Genomic DNA, 20,384 nt, shown 5'->3' with positions numbered 1-20,384 from the left:
CAGGGAAAGTATAAGAGGAACCTAGAATATTATGTTTTCTGAAACATGCAAAAATCAAGGAAGTGTTCTAAGAATGATGGGAAATGTCACGGGCCAACTTGGGATAATCTGAGCATCGAGGCAGAGTGTCCCAGAAAGAGATTGAGATCCACTGAATCTTGTAGGACTCTTGTGTGTGTACAGTTACAAGTCAGCGAGTAGACGGAAAGCCTCGTCGTGTGCTTCTCGCTGTGTAACAAGTCACCACAGGGCCAGCGGCTGAAACACCATCTGTCGTTTCCCCGTCCTCTGGGTCAGAAGCCTAGGTGGGCTTAGCCGCTCCTCTGCTTGGGGCCGGCTGGGCCGGCCTGGCCCTTCTCTGGGCACTCTGGGGAGGGCCCTCAGGTTCATGCAGGGTGTCGGCGGCGTCCGAGGCCCCATTTCCTTGCTGGCTGGTGGTCCCGGCTTGGCCCGCCCCTTGCCTTTGGCCCTCCACCTTCACAGCCAGCGGTGCACCTTGAATCCTTAGGCTCTGAGTCTGTGCCCCTTCCTCCTGCATCCGCTGGAGGAAACTCTGCTTTTAAGAGGCTCGTGTGATTAGATTAGACCTGCCTTTGTTCTGTAAGGAAACACAGTCACAGGGGTAACACTGGGGAGGGTCATGGGGCTACCTTAAAATCCTGCCTACCTCACCCCACAACACATGTTACTCACCAAGGGTGCAGATGGCAGCTTTACAGTGGAGACCCTGGCAGACAGTCGTCAGCCTGCTGGCCAGCAGTGGGGCCAGTGGACAGCACGCCTCCTTATGTGCTTTGCTGAGAGCCCAGTGCCGCTCTGTGCCGCTTCTGACAGAGGTGCAAGGCCTGAGCCTTTCGCTCAAAGTGCTTCTGATAAGATTCAAGCCTTGCTCCCTTGTGGATTCCACAGAAAGTAAAGAGTAACTTTGCCTGTTACAGACAAAGGCATTGATCAGTAAGGCAGAGAAGCACGTCCTTTAAGACTGAGTGAACTTTGCTAAGAATGTAACACATTTCATAGCCTCTTCTCAGACTCAGGTGTTACACTTTCCAAGTTTTGTCATGGTCTGGGACCCACTGATACAACTTGAAACAGCGGGTCTCGCAGGGGGTCCATGAGATCCAGCTGTTTTCAGAGGAATACTAAGGTGTCATGTGTGTTAACATGCGGTCTTCAAATAGATCAGTAGGTCTTTACAAAAGTAGGTTCTGCTTCCAGTATGCTGACTGTTGCTAGTTGTAACCCACAAAAGCAAAAATCTGTGAGCTCTTAGTGAGTCCCGGTTGTGGAAAGACGGCCGGACACCAAGAAGCCGAGACTCGCTGCTTCGTGAGCAGCAGAGCAGCTCACCCTCCCTGAAGGTCAGAAGCGTGCCCTCCTACTTCTACTGCAGCCTCATCCGCTTATCAGTTACAACTCTCTGCCAGACTTCTCTTGGACTGAGGAAACGCGGACTGGATGGTTTTGAGAAGTGTCTGCTGAGGTCTTGGAGTTTCTCAGGCTCGGAGCTTGTGAGCACACGTGACACCCACCTGCAGCCGCATCCATCCGGCGTGGTACCACACGCAGCATGCCTCATCTCCTCACGGCCTAGAAAGCAGGAAGCAGAGCACACAGACTTAGAAATGATGCCTAGTGGGACTTCCCTGGCAGTCCAGTGGTTAGGACTTGGCGCTTCCACTGCAGGGGGGCCTGGGTTCAATTCCCAGTTGGGGAACTAAGATCCCACCAATTGCGCGGCATAGCCAAAAAAAAAGAAAGAAAAAAATGTTGCTTAGCATCAGTGTTTCGGTATTCTGTTTTACTTAGAAATTACGTGGGTGTCCAATGATGATTTACTAATTAACTCAGTCCAAGGTTTCAAGGCTGCAGATCATAGAAATTATCTTCCAGTTGACATGCTACAAAACGTAATTACTGGGGAAGTAAAAAGTTTGTCCAGTGATTCCGTTTAGTTGAACATAAACTTACTGCATTTATCATGATCTTAAAAGTTATGTAGGGGGCTTCCGTGGTGGCGCAGTGGTTGAGAGTCCGCCTGTCGATGCAGGGGCCACAGGTTCGTGCCCCGGTCCGGGAAGATCCCACATGCCGCGGAGCGGCTGGGCCCGTGAACCATGGCCACTGAGCCTGCGCGTCCGGAGCCTGTGCTCCGCGACAGGAGAGGCCACAACAGTGAGAGGCCCGCATACCGCAAAAAAAAAAAGTTTTGTAGGGCTGTTTGAGATGAAGAAACAATTCTGCAGACGGTTGGTGGTGTTATTTTGTGTGTCTTGTACCATAATAACAAAGCTTGTTGGCTTTGTAAGCCTGGATAAGTATAATAAGTATGTAAGTAAGTATAGAAAAAACAAACCCAAGTAGAATAAGACGTATGCTTGTATTGTACTTAACCCTGATAGGAAAACACATTTATTTAAACTAAAATCATGAAATTTGTCTCATTTACCGAAGATGTGCCTTTATTATGTGAATATGGATTTCTGAAATGCTTCTGAGTTAGTGACTATAGCATTTTTTTTAAGGTTTGGCACATTTAAAGCATTATAAGTCCAATTTTTAAATTTTCAGATAATTTTAGGAATATTCATTTTATATAAGCTTATTTATCTGTATAAATAAGAACAGAGCTCCTTTAAGAGACTTAATAATCTAATTTCTTAATACTTTCCAAATACAGGAGAACAGCACACTCACAAGGAGAAGTCAGGTTGTTCTCAATTCAGGGCTTAGGTGACACGCAGACACATGAGGGTTTATGGCTTCACTTCCACAGTTTGAGTCATAGACAGATAAAAAACACTTGACCAGTCCACATCTCAGAGAGTTGTTTTTCCCAGTGTACAAAATTCTTAACTAATTTGAGCTCCAAAACATTTTAATAAAGACTAAATAAAAACCAGATCCTCTTTTCATCTGGGGCCACCAGAGGGTAGATTTCTAATATCCACCTGCAGAAGGTCCAAGACCAAAACCCCAGTTCTTAGTGATTGTTCCCACCCGGGGCCTAGCTCATGGGGCATGGGCAGCAAGCCTGCACCGCAGACTCACAGATGGGAAACAGAAAGCAGAGGGGAGTCAGGCTCTGCCGTCAGCGGGTGTCACTTCTGGGGGTCAGGAGAGGCGTGCTAGAGTATAGCCCCTGTGAGGGTCCTCCCAGGCTGTCTCAGCACTGGGAGAAGTGTGACTCCACTGAGAGAAAGTGAGCAGGTGCAAGGGCTTTATTAATAAAGGACTAGCGAGATGCTGCAAATGGTTTCTATAACCTGAACGCAGTCATGAGAAAACATCAGACAAACCCAGATGGAGGCATCTAATTTTGTAAATGTCCAAGTCATGAAACTCCAGGAAACTGAAGAACTGTTTCCCTTAAAGGAGATGAAAAAGACAAGACAACTAAGTGTAACCTGTGGTTCTAAGCTGAGACGTTGTTAGGGCCGAGTGGAGCCTGACTGGGGGTGGGGGTGATTGGGGGCCGCGGCTGCAGCTTGGCACCCTCATCTGGGCTGTGGTGTGGCTGTCACGTGGGACCGGCTCCTTTAGGACCCGCACCGTTCAGGGGCGGTGGCGTCAGATTGGTACCTTACCATGAAGTGGTTCGGGAGGGAAAGTTTTGTGCTAAACGTGCAAGTTCTGTAGAAGTTTATGATTGTCGAATGGCAGCTCCTTCAGAGCTGTAAGTGTTCTGATTCCTCAGGGATGTCTCACCGTGATGGTTTTAGTGTCTGTCCATTGGTGATTCTTCTGAGTTGATTATTACTGTAAAAGTGGCACGATGGTGATGTTCCAGCTCCATGATTCCTTTTATCTAGTTGGCACTCTGCGGTGAGAAATAACTTTTTTCACCCATTATTTCTGCCTGTCAGGAGGGACTTGTGGATCCTTATATTCTCAGTGGGTCCAGCCCTTTCCTGCTCCCACTGATATCTGCGCACAGCCTGTCCCAGATGTGACTTGTGTGGGACTCGTGGGAGTGTGCCCCTCCCTGAGCAGTGCCCCCTCCTGGCGCTTCTCACCAGCACAGCCTACCCAGCCTGGGAGTCAGCCACTTCTCCAAGGAACTGTGTTTCTTTTAGTCAGCAGTGGTATTTAAAACTAAGATAACCACTGTTAATATTGTTGTTCTAGAAATTTCATTTTTAATCGCACTTTAGCATTTTAATGTCTCTCTATAGCAGTGTAGTGTGTTTTCCCTTGTATTAATTAAATAAATGAATGGTGCTGTTTAAAATTGACTTTTGTTTACTGTTGATAGATGAGACCAGGAATAACTGGGAAGTGTCAGCACTCTCTCGGGCCGCCCAGAAAGGATTTACTAGAGATGTGTTAAAGCATCTGAAAAGGGCAAAGAACGTTTCATCGGTAAGAAATCTCTTGTATCTTCTTTACCTTAAATAACGGAGAGACCAGATTCTAATGCTCGTGAAAAGGAAAAGTCTTCACTTAAAATATTAGTTGTTCTTACGTATCAATTAGAGTACAATATAGAAATAATTTCAATATATATTTACAGTAAAAATGTAAACTATATTAACGGGTTTGTTGTCTTGTTTTCTTGTTTGGAATAAGCAATTGCAGTAGTGATATTATGGATATGTAAGATTGACTCATTTACTGATTAAATCTGAAATACATATTGTCAAGTTCAGTTCATGGCAGGTTTTATGTTTTTTTTTCCAGTGATAATTTCTTGAGACCAGTGTTTTAGATGTGGCACATAATGTGACAGATAAAAATGATGTAAACAGAGAAAATTGAGTTAGTGTAGGGAAAATATTTTTAAGTATGATGTGAAAAAGGAAATTTGAAAAACTTTTAATATCTAGAACTGATATTGCAAGCTCTAGGGAAAGTTCCTCCCATCTCGATATTTTTGACAGCTTTTGATTGGGAGACCTGGATGAAACTAGAAATGGTGTCTAAAGGTTTTAAATTATCTTATCACATAAAAGTAAAGGAAGGTAAAGTTACTTGAGCATGCCTCTAGTTTTGCACATTTCTTTACAGACACAGGACCCCATTTCCCTAGGTGGGCCCTGGGGTCGCCGGGTGCAAGGCCAGAACTATCAGTATTTTCACGCGTCGACGTTTGCACTGTGCAGTGGTGGGTGGTGCGTTGGTTCCCTAGCGCCTCCTTAAGCCTCGACCCTTGAGCACACGTTGTGTGCCATCCCATGTGCTGGAGCAGGGGTGCGCCGAGCAGCCCTTCCCTTGTGAACACCGTTTACTGGGGTAGACAGCCTCGCTGTTCAGTATCTCGCAGGTGTTTTCTCCAAGACAGAGAGCGAGCCTGTCACTTCAAAGAAAACTTCTGAGAGTATTGGTTGCCAGTGATACAATTCAAGCTTTTAAGTGAAAATTAAAATTTTGCAAGACTTGTAACCACCATGAGCTGGGCAGCTTCTCAGTACTTAACAACTGTGATGTTTTCACATGTACAGTGAAATGCATCAACATGTGGAAGATCTGCATGACCCAGGGAACGATTGTTTTCAGATGAACAGTACGTTATCTTCCCAAATCGCGTGTGGGTGAAAATCCACAGAGAGCAAGATAAGCCCGTGGGTTTTAACGTAGTAGAGGCTCCATAGTCTTCGCTGCTGTGGTTTCAGAGTCTGCTTTGTGACCAACCTTTAAGAAACTTCCACTTCAGTGTGGAGCCGTATCAGAGAAAAACCCCAGTTATCTAGAAAGACTATGAAAATACTCCTCCTTTTCCAGTTACAGCCCAACAGCAAGTCTGTCACAAATGTGAAAATGGGAAACAGTACCACTTGCCTGAGGTTGTTTATTTGGAATATATTGTTACTTTTCCTAAAAGCATATCGTTTGTTAACATGTCATGGGTTCAGTGTTTTTAAATAAAATGATAACTATTTAAATAATATTTAAGTTTCAACTTATGATAAATACTGGTAAATACGACCTACATAAACAGAAGTTCTTTGGGGAGCCTCAGTATTTTTTAAGGGTGTAAAGGCTCTTGCCAACACTTTGGAACCGATGGTCTAGGAAACGGACAGCTAACTGCAAAATTGGAAGAGATGTGGCTTCTTTTCATGAATTTAAAATAAAATTAACTGCAGTGCCGTGTAGGATATAATGAGCCATTGGAGGCGTCAACAATGGAGAGGGTGGTAGAGCAGTTTTTCTTTCAGCTCATGACTCTCTCTAATGTTTAACTTGTCACCATGTTTGCAGCATGAAGCGCTGTCCTTAGAAGAAATACGGGTTCAGGTTGTGCAGGTGCTTGGCCGTCTTGGGGGACAGATCAGCAAAAACCTCATAACAGGTGACCTTTCCTTAAAGCACATTAACCCCATGGATGTATTTGGATGCATACAGGTCATGGTGTGTTCTGATATTTTCTCCTATATGTCATTTATGTGTTTTCAGGTAAGATTATGAAGAGCCATATTTTGCCTGATGGAGTGAATACTTCCACTGTGCCCTGCAGCCTGTGTGGTTCTTTGTGCTCGCTCACTGGAGTCTGATGTCTTTTCCTTTTTGAAGCAGAATCTAGCTTGATGCACCTTTATATTAAACATTGTGTCAGGAGTTCAAAGTTATCTTTTTTAACCTGATATCCTTAATATTTGGATAATTTAAGTTGTTTTTGATTGGAATTAGCATTTTTTTTTTTTTTTTTTTGCGGTACGCAGGCCTCTCACTGTTGTGGCCTCTCTCGTTGCGGAGCACAGGCTCCGGACCCACAGGCTCAGCGGCCATGGCTTACAGGCCCAGCCACTCCGCGGCATGTGGGATCCTCCCGGACCGGGGCACAAACCTGTGTCCCCTGCATTGGCAGGTGTACTCTCAACCACTGTGCCACCAGGGAAGCCCGGAATTAGCATGTTTGATTAGTAAAAATTGGTACTTTTACCTTTAAAATTTCATATTAAATGTATTGGTGATTTTGGCATTTCAGAAGTCAGAACCGCTGTTAGGAAAATAAGTGTTATAAAGAGGAGATACTTAATTAAAGTATTGTGCATTTATCATTTTTCCACAGGAGAGTAACTCTTACTGAAATTGGAAATTAAACATTGCAGACTATTAGACTTGTTTAAAAATAGTTTGCCTTTAAGTCAAATTCAGAAACAGTGTGTAGTGGTCTGTACACGTGTGGTAAACAAAGCAGGAGGGGGTGAGCCAGGGGCTGTCCTGGAGCGAGGAGGGACTGACCGAAAGCGCTCTGCATCTCTCTGACAGCAGTGTCCCCCGAGGAGAGAGCCAGGCGCTGTGTGGCCTGGGACAGAGAGAGGAGGCTTGGCTTCGCGGTGCCCTTCGCGGACATGAAGCCCATCATCCACCTGGACCCATTCCTGCCACGTGTCACAGAGCTGGCGCTCTCGGCCGCCGACAGACGAACCAAAGTACTCACTGATCACCTGCTGTGGTTAGACGTGTATTCATTAGGAAACACGTATTGTGTTTCACGGATTTTGTATTTTCTCTAGTATAGTAATCAGGAAACTGTTCAGTTATCAGAAGTACGTGTCCTTGGAAAATGGAAGTTAAACATAAATTATCTGAATAATAGATGATAACCTGGCAAAACATTAATATACCAGAACTCTTCATAATAGAAAATAGTACAAAGGGTGTTGAAAAGTGATTTTTAGTCTGTGCTTGATTCTCTCTTCAACCTGGGAGATTAGAAACAGATTATCTCAAGTCTTTATATTAATCTGTACATTTCCAAAATTCGTGCTTTAAAAATGTATTTACTGAAAGTGACAGTTGAAAATGTGCTAACACATGAAGCAGAGTTCTATGTTATGGCAGCATGGATATGTTTCTTATGAGTGTATTAGTCCTGATGTCTAAATCTTTTAAATCTCAGTTCTTCACTGTTGGCTCCAGCTCAAAGTGAACGGAAGCATGAACTTTACACAAGAAGTGCCACTTGCCGTTCATTTATTTTGGGTGGGATAGTTATCTGCTGCAGAAGGTTTCCTTTCTAAAGGGCTACATTGTGTAGCATTTCAAAATGCTCTTAACCTTTGTTGGACCCCTGGCCTGTTTCAGGTTGCGGCCTGTGAACTTCTGCACAGCATTGTCATGTTTATGCTGGGAAAAGCCACTCAGATGCCTGACAGTGGCCTGGGCCCCCCACCCATGTACCAGCTCTATAAGCGCACTTTTCCTGTGCTGCTTCGACTGGCATGTGATGTAGATCAGGTAAGTGCATGACTTTGAGTTTGAAACAGTTGCAGAATTTTTTTAAAAAGTCCTGTCTAGTTCAGTGATGGTCAAGGCTTGCTGCACATTGGGACCACTCTGGGGTCTTTGAAAACCTGCTACCTGGCTGCTGCCCTGCCGACTCTGGCTTAATTCCTAAGGGATAGGCCCTAAGGAATTAAGTTAGGAGAGTAATTAATTAAGGAATTAAGGAATTAATTACGAGAGTCTAGCCCCTAAGGCTGATTTTACTACCGGCTCTGTCACTTAGGGGTGAAGAAGAGAGGAGGGGCCGTGGCCAGCAGTCGGGGGCGCTTGGAGATGTCAGCAGGTCATCTCTTCCTCGGGGCTTTTTGGACAGAATTCTCCTTTGCTGCTGGGACACGGAAGACATTCAGATTCTTTATTTTATGAAGCTGGCAGAACCCTGATATAAGGGTGCACGCATAAAAAAGAAAACTAAATGAAAAACTCACCTATAAATATACATGGAATATCCTTCAGTATATATGTGAACAAATCCAGTAGTGCCTTAAAATGCACCATGATTAAATAGGATTTTGGGGTAAAACTGGAAATTTACCACAGAAATAGGTTTCATAAGCAACGATTCTCTTCATTTAGGCCAAGAAGGTATTTTGTTTTGGTAAATCAGGAATAGTTTAATTTTGTCTTTAAAAAAATGATGAAGAATGTTTACCTGAATATCCCAGCCAAATCCTGCCCAGCCATGATGCAGTGATGCCGCCTCGTGCTTCGGCTGAGGTGGGTGCTGGGGTGAGACGTGGCGTGGCCTGTTCACAGGCACCTCCAGCCCCGACCCGGAGCAGGGCCTGTGCGTGGAGTGGTTGCTCAGAATGGCTTCGTCTGTGTTTCATAAGTTAATTTGCACTGGTTAACCTCTGGGTCTCTCATCAGGCCATGAGGTCCCTGAGGTCAGGGACGTCGGAGAAAGGAAGGAAAAAAATTATTTTGAATATAGTTTTAAAAAAATATGGAAAGCCCAGAGTATCAACTGATAAATCTAAGAATTAATAAAGGAGAAAGCTGATGAATTACAAAATAGAATTCTCATATATCAGTGTTCTAATATGTCTTATATTCTATTGTAGCTTTGACCACTTGGAAAGTGTGTTTACAACATAGCATTCATAACAGCATCAAAAAATGTAATAATAATAAAACATCTGGGAGAGTTCCCTTGTGGCCTAGTGGATAGGATTCTGGGCTTTCACTGCTATGGCCCAGGTTCAGTCCCTGGTTGGGGAACTGAGATCCTGCAAGCTGCATGGCGCAGTGTAAAAAATAAAATGAAGTAAAATAAAACATCTAGGAATAAACTTTAGTATGCCAGGCAAACATATATTTTATGAATATAAAATGAAAGTGCTGTGTGCCTGAAGAATCAATATTGAGGGAATTCCCTGGCAGTCCAGTGGTTAGGACTTGGTACTTCCCCTGCAGGTAGCCCGGGTTTCATCCCTGGTCAGGGAACTGAGATCCCGCAAGCTGGGTGGCGTGGCCAAAAAAAAAAAGAACCAATATTGAAAAAATTCGAGCTCTTTCCAAATCGTTCAGTAAGTTTGGTATTGTTCCAGCAAAAATCCCAGAATTAATTTCATTTTGAACGTCAAAAGTAATCTGGAAGAATAATTGCTAGAGCCTAACCAAGAAAAATTTTGGCAGGGTCAGGTACTGAAGGGTGTCTTGCCCTAACAGATATTAAGAAGAAGTCACGTTAATTATAATGGGGTTGAACTTGTGCACAGATATGTCAGTGGGACTGTCTGGCAGTTGGCAAGTGGACCCATGTGTACACATAAATACTGTATGTGTGGTAAAAGGGGCTTTTTAAGTTAGTGAGAAATGGAACATTTAATAAATTCTATTATAGCATTTGACTAACATGAGAGGTTAATTTCAAATTAAAAAGATTTAGAAGGAAAAATAAACTCTAAAAGTATTATAGAAAAATGTGATGAATTATAGCATGTCTGTTTGTGTCTTTGGATTGGGATGGTCTTTTCATTGGTAAAATATACTAATTAATATAGAAACATATGATGCTAAAAGTGAACCTCCATGTCATCACCCCTTTCCCACCATTATTCCTCAGGAAAAGCCAGTGTATCTTCTGCCGAAAGTTTGGTGAATATACTCCTAGATCTTTGTAAAACATAGCATACGTATAAATTTTATATAAATTTTTTATAAGCATACATATAAATTTTGTTTTACAGATAAAAAGGATTATAGCATTCAAAAATGCTTTCTTTTATGTAAAATGTGATTTCTGCTTGGGTGGATTTTATCATTACATTATAGGTGTCTTTCCATACAGTTTGTGTAGAAAGGGAAATTTTCATACAAGGTATTGAAGGGAGATCTGTGGAAGAAAACTGTTAGTGTGTTGATAGTTCTGACTTTATAAGTATCTAAAACCACTGAATGGCACAAACCCACAGTTTTGACATATACATGATGTAGGGAAATTTTTTTTTTCCCACATTGTGCTGAAGATGATAAGATTTTAAAATGGGCAAATGGATAGAGAACAAAAGTGGGCAGCTCGTGAGCACAGAAGTACATATGGCCAATTAAATATGTTTTAAATATTCAACCTTTTTAGTAGATAAGGAAATTCAAATTAAAATGGTATGGATTGCAGCAGTTGTCAAATATTTTAAAAATTGGCAATGTTTAGTGCTGCCAAGCTTGTAGGGAAAGGGGCTTGTGAGTCCTGGCAGGTGGGAGTGTGGACAGCAGCCCTCGTCCAGAGAGGTGTTCAGAGTGGTGTGTATAAGACAGACATAAACTAGAAATACTGCATTTCTAACAACAGGGTTGGGTAACTGGATCATGGTTTATCCATATATGAGATAGCAGGCATCTAATAAAGATACTGATATAGCTTATGTATTTACATGAAAAGTATTCAAAATTAAGGGGCAGAAAAGTGGTTACAAAAGTGTATATTTTTACACACGTGTATACATATATTTAAATGTGTATAAATATACTGAGTTAACAGTGGTTTTGAATGTTAACAGTGGTTACCTTTTGGATGTAGGATTGTAGTTGGATGGTTTTCTACATGTTCTATAAATGGTGTGTGTGTACATATGTATAATTTATGTTGTAAGAATACAAAATAATTCTTTTGGGGGAAAAAAAAAGTGATGCTTTAAGACCAGGTTAAATTTCCAAACTAAAAGGTAAGATTCTTTTACTTTGATTAAGTCTAAAAGTTGCTTCAAAGTTTAGAAAGATATTTTTTGGAGAAATACCCAGGTGTAAGAGAACTTGTTGTTTAGTCTGAGCCCCAGACATTTCACGTGATTTTTGTTGTTGTTTTTTAATTTTTAAATTTTATTTTATTTTTTGGCCGCAGCAGGCGTTATGTGGGATCCTAGTTCCCTGACCAGTGATGGAACCCACACCCACTGCAGTGGAAGTACATGGTCCCCCACTGGACTGCCAGGGACCTCCCTCACGTGATTTTTGATGTGGTGTCCGTACCACGTGCTTTGTTCTTAAGCTGAGTATCAGCGGGGAAGTAGAACTCCCCTGGATTTCTCAGTGCTCCTGTAGGGCCAGCCTTGTGAGACATGAAGATCGGGAATGTTCCCCTTCACTCGGGCTGTGAACATTTACTGTTCATAGAGAATGAGGGTTAGATGCATAACCGTTTGTCTCAGGAAATTGCTCTGATCCAAAAGGACAGTAAAGCTCTCCAGGCCTGGGAGCCACCCTAGACTGTAGGAGCCAGGCACCCACAGGGCTCTCTGGGCCCGGGAGAGACTGTATTTACATTTGAGAAGGTTAGGGTGAGAACCCGCATCTCCACGGAGTAAAGACTAGTTTCCCTTCCTTCTCGGCAGGCAGCCGAGGGGGAGGTGCCTCTTCTCTTGTTCTGTGATACAGCCTGGAAGTCTCTATGCAGAGGACGCTGACCTGGCTTTTTTTTTTTTTTTTTTTTTGCGGTACACGGGCCTCTCACTGCTGTGGCCTCTCCCGTTGTGGAGCACAGGCTCCGGACGCGCAGGCTCAGCGGCCATGGCTCACGGGCCCAGCCACTCCGCGGCATGTGGGATCTTCCCGGACCGGGGCACGAACCCGTGTCCCCTGCATCGGCAGGCGGACTCTCAACTACTGCGCGGAGGGAAGCCCTGACCTGGCTTTCTGCTTTGTCCCCACGGGGTTGTGAACAGAATGCCTTCTGTTTAGCTCAGGATCAGGTTAATCAGGATGAATGATAAATAACCATCACTGGCGACCCTAATTGCCCTCCTCGTTAGAGGAACAGTAAGTTTGGGGATGCGTATTTTTCTTTGCCGGACTCTTAGGAAGAAGTTAGACCATGTTCGTCACAGAATTTAACTAGAGAAGGAAACTAATATAACCACAGTAGTATTACGCTTAATTTTGCTCCTGTCGTATAAATGGAACTGTCTCTGATATAAAATTTACATGAAAAAAGTAAATTCTGATGTTATTACTCCTTCAGGTGCCAAGGCAACTGTATGAACCTCTAGTTATGCAGCTGATTCACTGGTTCACCAACAATAAGAAATTTGAGAGTCAGGACACTGTTGCCTTACTAGAAACAATACTGGTGAGTAATGGTTCCTGTCCTGCCATTCCCATCAACTGGTTATATGTGATCAATACTCAGAACTTTGAGAAAAACTACCTGTCAAGGTATCAAAATGTAACATCTAGCTAGATTGGATCATCTCTTTTGTTTTGGTGAGATGGCATTTAATGAACAAGGTGCTGTTTATTAAGGGATACTTTTAAATAGCTACAAGCAAATAGATGTTTTTGTTTTGTTCCTTTTGGGAGGATGGTTATAAATTTGACAAACTTCATCTACATTAAGGCTGTGTGTGTGTGTATGTGTGTATGTGTGTGTGTGTTGAGGGTGGAAAGGGTGAATCAGAATGTTCTTGGACTTCTATCAGAGTTGCAGTATCCTCTTTTTTTTTTTAACTATAGTATACTAGTTCAGAGTAAAAGGAATTTTTTGAGCTGGTCCTGTTTTCTCCTGCATTCAGATTCAGCAACTCAAAACTCCTAGACATCGCAGTTCACCGTGTACATAGAACTGTCCTGAGACAGCAGAGGTGGAATTGTTAGGGTGGGGTCACTGGCTCACTGCGGGCAGAGGCAGTGAGGTCGGCTAAAGCCTTACTGTCTTTCCACACTGATTTGATTTTAATATTCTGAACTCGTGCAAATAACTACATTTGATTTCTTTAAATATCATCTTAATTGATATTTACCTATTATTTCAACCTGTACTTTTGTTTTGGCATATACTGACTTTGGAATCAAAATCCCCAGTTGAGGGACTTCCCTGGTGGTGCGGTGGTTAAGAATCCGCCTGCCAATGCAGGGGACACGGTTCGAGCCCTGGTCCAGGAAGATCCCACATGCCGCAGAGCAACTAAGCCCGTGTGCCACAACTACTGAGCCTGCGCTCTAGAGCCCACGAGCCACAACTACTGAGCCTGCGAGCCACAACTACTGAAGCCCGAGTGCCTAGAGCCCATGCTCTGCAACAAGAGAAACCACCGCAACGAGAAGCCCGTGCGCCGCAAGGAAGAGTAGCCACTGCTCGCCACAACTAGAGAAAGCCCGTGCACAGCAACAAAGACCCAACACAGCCAAAAATAGATAAATAAATTTTTAAAAAAAAATGCCCAGTTGAACACATAGCAAGTTTGTGCAAACAAACATCCTTTAATCCCATGTTTTTGCAGACTGATTTGTTTGAATCTGTGGGTCACTTTCTGTTAAGTTTGAAATGGGGTGTGTCGTTGCATGTAGGACCACTATCTGTTGCAATTTGCCCAGGCCAGCCCTGTTGTCCCTGTTGCCCCTGTTGTGTGTGTAGTTACTAACACAGCTCCTTTCCCTCTCAGAGGTTGCCTAACTGGCTGCCACTTGTGGGCAGTGGGAGTTACTGAACATTTGTAATTAGGATGATGACATCATTGTACCTGTGGTTTAATTCCCTGCAGTGTCTAGTGTGAAACCTGTCTATGACAGATCCATTTAATTAAATTTAACTTGTGGCTTATTTCATTCAGACGGATTTATTCTAATGTTTCTGTTCTGAAGTTTCTATCTTAGCTGTTCCTTTTCCCCTTTTGATCCTTGAAGGTAGCTTAAGTCAGAGCTTCAGGAAAAAAGCAGGTGGGAATGGAAATGTAACATGAGAGGGTTTACGGAAAGAAAAGAAAAGGTGAAGGCGGAGGTGGAGGCTGGTGCACTCCAGTGCACTTGTGTCCCTGCTGTCCGCTCCTCTGCCCGTTTCTGCGGTGCATTACCATCACCTCCGTGAATTCTAATTCGCACTGTGATCAGAGATTTTGCATGTAGCAAGGAACCAGGCATGTTAGAAAGAATCCCCTTATTTCAGTTTCCGTGTACTTTCTCAAGTTAAACTTTTCCTTTGTGGATCTAAGAGAGAAACAAAAGCACTCAAATTTCCTTAGCGTTTTTTCAAGTATTTAGAGACTGTGCCTTTCTGGAGACTGCTCTGATAGAAGGTCCTACTTTTAGAACCACATCTCTATGATTTTTCTTTGTGTAGCGTTACAGTTTCCTTGAAACTTGCAAGGGTCTTACTCTATTTATCCTCAATAAATAAAGCATTTCAGATAATGTTATGAGGTAGAATCAACAGAAGTTTTTAGGATATAATCATTGTGTTTCTTCAGGGGAAGGAAAGTCTGCTTTGTTGCTGTACAATTAAAGTATTCTCTTTTTTTCATGTATTTTTCAGTTTCTTAATTTGTTTAGAAGAAACTTTTCATTATGTCACAAGGAATTTGTTATTAGAGTCTAGATTCTAGACAGTCAGATTGGTTTGACTAGTGTCCGTTTTTTTCCTTAATGGTGCTCTAAATTAATTTTCATAACATACTTCATTTATGCTCAGAGGCAGACCAAGGTATTCAGTTGTCATTTTATGCTTTGTTTCAGGATGGAATTGTGGACCCCTTTGACAGTACTTTAAGAGATTTTTGTGGTCGGTGTATTGAAGAATTCCTCAAATGGTCCATTAAGCAGACAACACCGCAGCAGCAGGAAAACAGTCCCGTAAACACCAAATCACTTTTCAAGCGACTGTACAGCTTTGCACTTCACCCCAGTGCTTTCAAGAGACTGGGAGCATCACTTGCTTTTAATAATATCTACAGGGAATTCAGGTACGTAAGTTACCTGACAGGGAAGAGTGTAAAGATCTTTATATTTTCTTTTTTTTGTTTTTAAATATTTATTTATTTTCCTTTTCTTTTTTTGGCTGTGTCGGGTCTTAGTTGCAGCAAATGGGATCTTTGTTGGGGCCTGTGGGATCTTTTCGTTACGGCATGCGGTCTAAGATCTTTAAATATTCAATAGTGATTTTGTAAAGTGACTCACTGTTTATGTATCCATGTAGTCATATATCAAGCATTTAGTAAATAGTTAACATGCTGGATGCTGTGCTATTTTCTGGGGATTAAATAATGAATTAAAATGATGTTTGCATTCAAGAAGAGGCTCAGAACATGTTGAGATCTACATTGAAGCATAATAGTACACAGTCTGGAAAGTGCAACAAAAGCCATAATACACAGTCTTTTGAAGCACAGAAGAGGAGTGTCTGACATGGTTTGAGTAGGTTAGGGGAGGTTTCCTGTACCTCCTGGCCTCCTGTACCTCCTGGCCTCCTGGCCTCCTGTTCCATTTATACTTGGGATGAGGCTTAGGCAATGAGTGGAAACTGGCCCAAGCATTTCAGGTCAGAGGGACAGGGCAGAGATAAGAGGACAGTATGTAAGGAGACGAAGTCATTTTCTACTCCTTGCTGTGGAGTTTGAGGTTTGGAAGGGAGCAAAATGAGACTGGCCAGGAGCCTCTCTTTGTGGAGTTAAGATGTGAAGGCCACTTCCAGAGACAGCGAGTCCTGGATAGTGGGAGCAGGGAGCGGCACGGTTAGACTCCTCCCCAAATTCTCCTGCCAGTAGCTGTGTGGGGAGTGGGTCTGAGGGCCAGGACACCAGTGACAGGGTGGTTTCACAGTCCAAGGACAAGATAGTCCCTGACCTAAGGTTGTAGTAGTGTTTGTTCGTTTGTTCATTTAGTACTGTTTGCTAGGTCAGACTGTTATGTGCCAGGCATCATGCCGAATGCTGGAGATACAAAGATGTAGCCCTTCGTGAGGGCTGCATTTTAAAAAGACAGGTAGATAATATTCAACCAATCACAAAGATAAAGGTAAAATCTGTAGCTGGAATTAGTGCTTTTAAGTAGCGGTACAGGGAATTCCCTGGCGGTCCAGTGGTTAGGACACTGCACTTTCATTGCCGGCTGCCCGGGTTCAATACCTGGTCGGGGAACTAAGATCCCACTACTGTGCAGCATGGGAAAAAAAAAATTAAGTAGTGGTACATGATTACTAAGGAACCTTATAATGAGGAATCTGACCTCATTTGGTCAGAATAGCTTCTCTCAGGAATTGGCAGTTGGGATAGTGATGAGGGGAGCAGTTGTGAAAATAAGATGATGGATGGATGATGGAGGGATGGATGATGGATGGAGAGGTAGGTGGATGATAAGTAGATAGATTTTAGTTGGATGGATGGGTGGATGGATGGATGGATGGATGGTGGATGGGTGGATAGATGGATGGATGGATGGTGGATGGATGGATGGATGATGGATGGGTAGACAGATGGATGGGTGGATGGACAATGGATGGATGATGGATGGGTAGATAGATGGATGGGTGGTGGATGGATGGATGATGGATGGTGGATAGATGGATGGGTGGACGGACAATGGATGGATGATGGATGGGTGGATGGATGATGGATGGATGGATGATGGATGGATGGGTGGATGATGGTTGGAGAGGTAGGTGGATGATAAGTAGATAGATTTTAGTTGGGTGGATGGATGGATGGATGATGGATGGGTGGATAAATGGATGGATGGTGGATGGATGGATGGATGATGGATGGGTAGATAGATGGATGGGTGGTGGATGGATAGATGGATGATGGATGGTGGATAGATGGATGGGTGGACGGACAATGGATGGATGATGGATGGGTGGATAGATGGATGGATGATGGATGGATGGATGATGGATGGATGGGTGGATGATGGATGGGTGGACGGACAATGGATGGATGATGGATGGATGGGTGGATGATGGTTGGAGAGGTAGGTGGATGATAAGTAGATAGATTTTAGTTGGATGGATGGGTGGATGGATGGATGGATGATGGATGGGTGGATAGATGGATGGATGGTAGATGGATGGATGATGGATGGATGGGTGGATGATGGTTGGAGAGGTAGGTGGATGATAAGTAGATAGATTTTAGATGGATGGATGGATAGATCGGTGGTAGATGGATAGAGGATAGCTGGATGGATAGGAATCTGTCTTTGCATGTGTGTGGGCATGTGCACGTTTGTATGAAAATCGACTGGAGGGCTTCCCTGGTGGCGCAGTGGTTGGGGGTCCGCCTGCTGATGCAGGGGGCGTGGGTTCGTGCCCCGGTCTGGGGGGGATCCTGCCTGCCGCTGAGCGACTGGGCCTGTGGGCCGTGGCCGCTGGGCCTGTGTGTCCGGAGCCTGTGCTCCGCGGCAGCAGGGGGCAGGCCGCAGCGGTGAGGGGCCCGCGTGCCGCAAAGAAAAAAAAAAATCGACTGGAGTTTGAAGCCACTGTGTTGATTTTATTAGTTGAGGTATAGTTGATGTAAAATGTATGTTTCAGGTGTACAGTGTAGTGATTCACAATTTTTAAAGGTTATGCTCCATTTATAGTTATTATAAAATATTGGCTGTTTTCCTGTGCTGTACATTATATCCTTGTTGCTTATCTGTGTTATGCATAGTAGTTTGTGTCTCTAAGTCCCCTACCCCTATTTTGCCCCTCCTCCTTCCCTCTGGTAACCACTAATGTGTTCTTTATATCTGTGAGTCTGGTTCTGTTTTGTTATATACATATGTTTGTTTTATTTTTTAGAGGTCTCATACAAGTGGTATCATACAGTATTCATCTGGTGTATTTCACTAAGCATAATACTCTGTAGGTCCATCCATGTAGCTGCAAATGGAATTATTTTCATTCTTTTTTATGGCTGAGTAACATTCATTGTATATATTTACCACATCTTTTATTTATTTATTTCTTCGGCCTGACCAGGGATCTAACCTGTGCCCCCTGCAGTGGAAGCACGGAGTCCTAACCACTGGACTGCCAGGGAAGTCCCTTACCACATCGTCTTTATCCATTGTTGGACACATTGTTGATGGACACTTAGGTTGTTTCCATGTCTTGGCGATTGTGAATAGTGCTGCTATGAACAGGGGGGTGCATGTAGTTTTTCAAATAAGTGTTTTTGGGTTTTTTGGATAAATACCCAGGAGTGGAATTGCTGGGCTGTATGGTAGCTCTGTTTTTAGTTTTTTGAGGAATCTCCACACTCTTCTCCGCAGTGGCTGCACTAATTTACATTCCCACGCACAGCGCATGAGGCGCACTTTTCTCCGCATCCTCGCCAGTACTTATTATTTGCGGTCTTTTTGGTGATAGTCATCTGCCACGTGTGAGGTGATGTCTCATTGTGGTTTTGATTGTACTTCCCTGATGATTAACCATGTTGAGCATCTTTTCATGTGCCTGTTGGCTATCTGTGTGTCTTCTTTGCAAAAATGTCTATTCAGGTCTTTGTTTTTTTGATACTGAGTTGTTTGAGCTGTTTGTATATTTTGGATATTAGCCCTATATTCATCTTATCATTTGCAGATATTTCCTCCCGTTCAGTAGGTTGTCATTTTGTTTTGTTGATGGTTTCCTTTGCTGTGCAGAAGTTTTTAGGTTTAATTAGGCCTCCTTTGTTTCTTTTTGCTTTTGTTTTCTTTGCTTTAGGAGACAGAAAATAATGCTACAATTTATGTCAGAGAGTGTTCTGTCTGTGTTTTCTTCTAGGAGTTTTAAGGTTTCCAGTCGTACACTTAGGTGTTTAATCCATTTTGAGTTTATTTTTTTTTATGCCGTTAGAGAATGAATGTTCTAATTTCATTCTTCTACGTGTAGCTGTCCGGTTTTCCCAGCACCAGTTATTGAAGAGACTGTCCTTTCTGCATTGTATATTCTTGCCTCCTTTGTCATAGATTAATTGACCATAAGTGCGTGGGCTTATTTCTGGGCTCTCTGCTCTGTTCCATTGATCTATACATCTGTTTTGTGCTAATACCGTGCTGTTTTGATTACCGTACGGTATAGTCTGAAGTCAGGGAGCGTGATGCCTCCAGCTCTGTTATTCTTTCTCAAGATTGTTTTGGCTATTTGGCGTCTTTTGTATTTCCATACAAAATTTAAAATTATTCTAGTTCTGTGAAAAATGCCCTTGGTATTTTGATACGTTTTTTCCTTTTAGTTTTTTAAATTGTGAAACCTGTATAGAAGAATGTTTAAAAACATGTAAAACTGTCACTATTTGCAGATGACATGATATTACAGATAGAAAACCCTAAAGACTCCACCAATAAAACTGTTAGAACTAATAAACTCAGTAAAATTGCAGGATACAAAATCAGTATACAAAAGTCTGTTGCCTGTCTATGTACTCATAATGAACAACCAGAAATTGAAATTAAGAAAACAATCTCAGGACTTCCCCAGTGGCACAGTGGTTAAGAATCCGCCTGCCAATGCAGGGGACACGGGTTCGAGCCCTGGTCCGGGAAGATCCCACATGCTGCGGAGCAACTAAGCCTGTGCGCCACAACTACTGAGCTTGTGCTCTAGAGCCCGTGAGCCACAACTACTGAAGCCTGTGTGCTCTAGGGCCTGCGTGCTGTAACCACTGAAGCCTGCACGCCTACAGCCTGTGCTCTGCAACAAGAGAAGCCACTGCAGTGAGAAGCCTGCGCACCGCAACAGAGAATAGTCCCCGCTCACCGCAACTAGAGAAATCCCACACGCAGCAACAAAGAAGACCCAACGCAGCCAAAAAAAAAAAAAGAAAAAGAAAACAATCTCATTTACAGCTGTATCAAGAGGAATAAAATACCTAGGGATAAATTTAACCAAGGGGGTGAAAGACCTGTACACTGACAACTGTAAGACATTGATGACAGAAATTGAAGAAGACACAAATAAATAGATATTCTGTGTTCATGGATTG

General features: G+C 43.1%; 1 protein-coding gene across 5 annotated transcripts in view; it reads left to right on the top strand.

Annotated features, from left to right (window-relative positions):
* PRKDC (protein kinase, DNA-activated, catalytic subunit) overlaps nucleotides 1-20,384 on the top strand; it is a 159,512-nt gene that overhangs the window by 31,375 nt on the left and 107,753 nt on the right. For 3 of the 5 annotated variants that reach the window (XM_082859126.1, XM_082859123.1, XM_082859122.1), the window contains exons 22-27: nucleotides 4,256-4,362; nucleotides 6,202-6,292; nucleotides 7,213-7,376; nucleotides 8,032-8,184; nucleotides 12,692-12,799; nucleotides 15,178-15,404. In XM_082859126.1, the coding sequence (XP_082715252.1) occupies nucleotides 4,256-4,362; nucleotides 6,202-6,292; nucleotides 7,213-7,376; nucleotides 8,032-8,184; nucleotides 12,692-12,799; nucleotides 15,178-15,404 (850 nt within the window). The remainder of the gene's footprint in view (nucleotides 1-4,255; nucleotides 4,363-6,201; nucleotides 6,293-7,212; nucleotides 7,377-8,031; nucleotides 8,185-12,691; nucleotides 12,800-15,177; nucleotides 15,405-20,384) is intronic. The other 2 variants (XM_082859125.1, XM_082859124.1) reach the window with 1 other exon arrangement.

Source organism: Leucopleurus acutus, assembly GCF_964270905.1.
Source record: "Leucopleurus acutus genome assembly, chromosome: 17".
NCBI classification, from domain to species: Eukaryota; Metazoa; Chordata; class Mammalia; order Artiodactyla; family Delphinidae; genus Leucopleurus; species Leucopleurus acutus.
The sequence above is the reverse complement of the archived record's forward strand: the minus strand, read 5'-3'. Positions and strand labels throughout refer to the sequence as shown.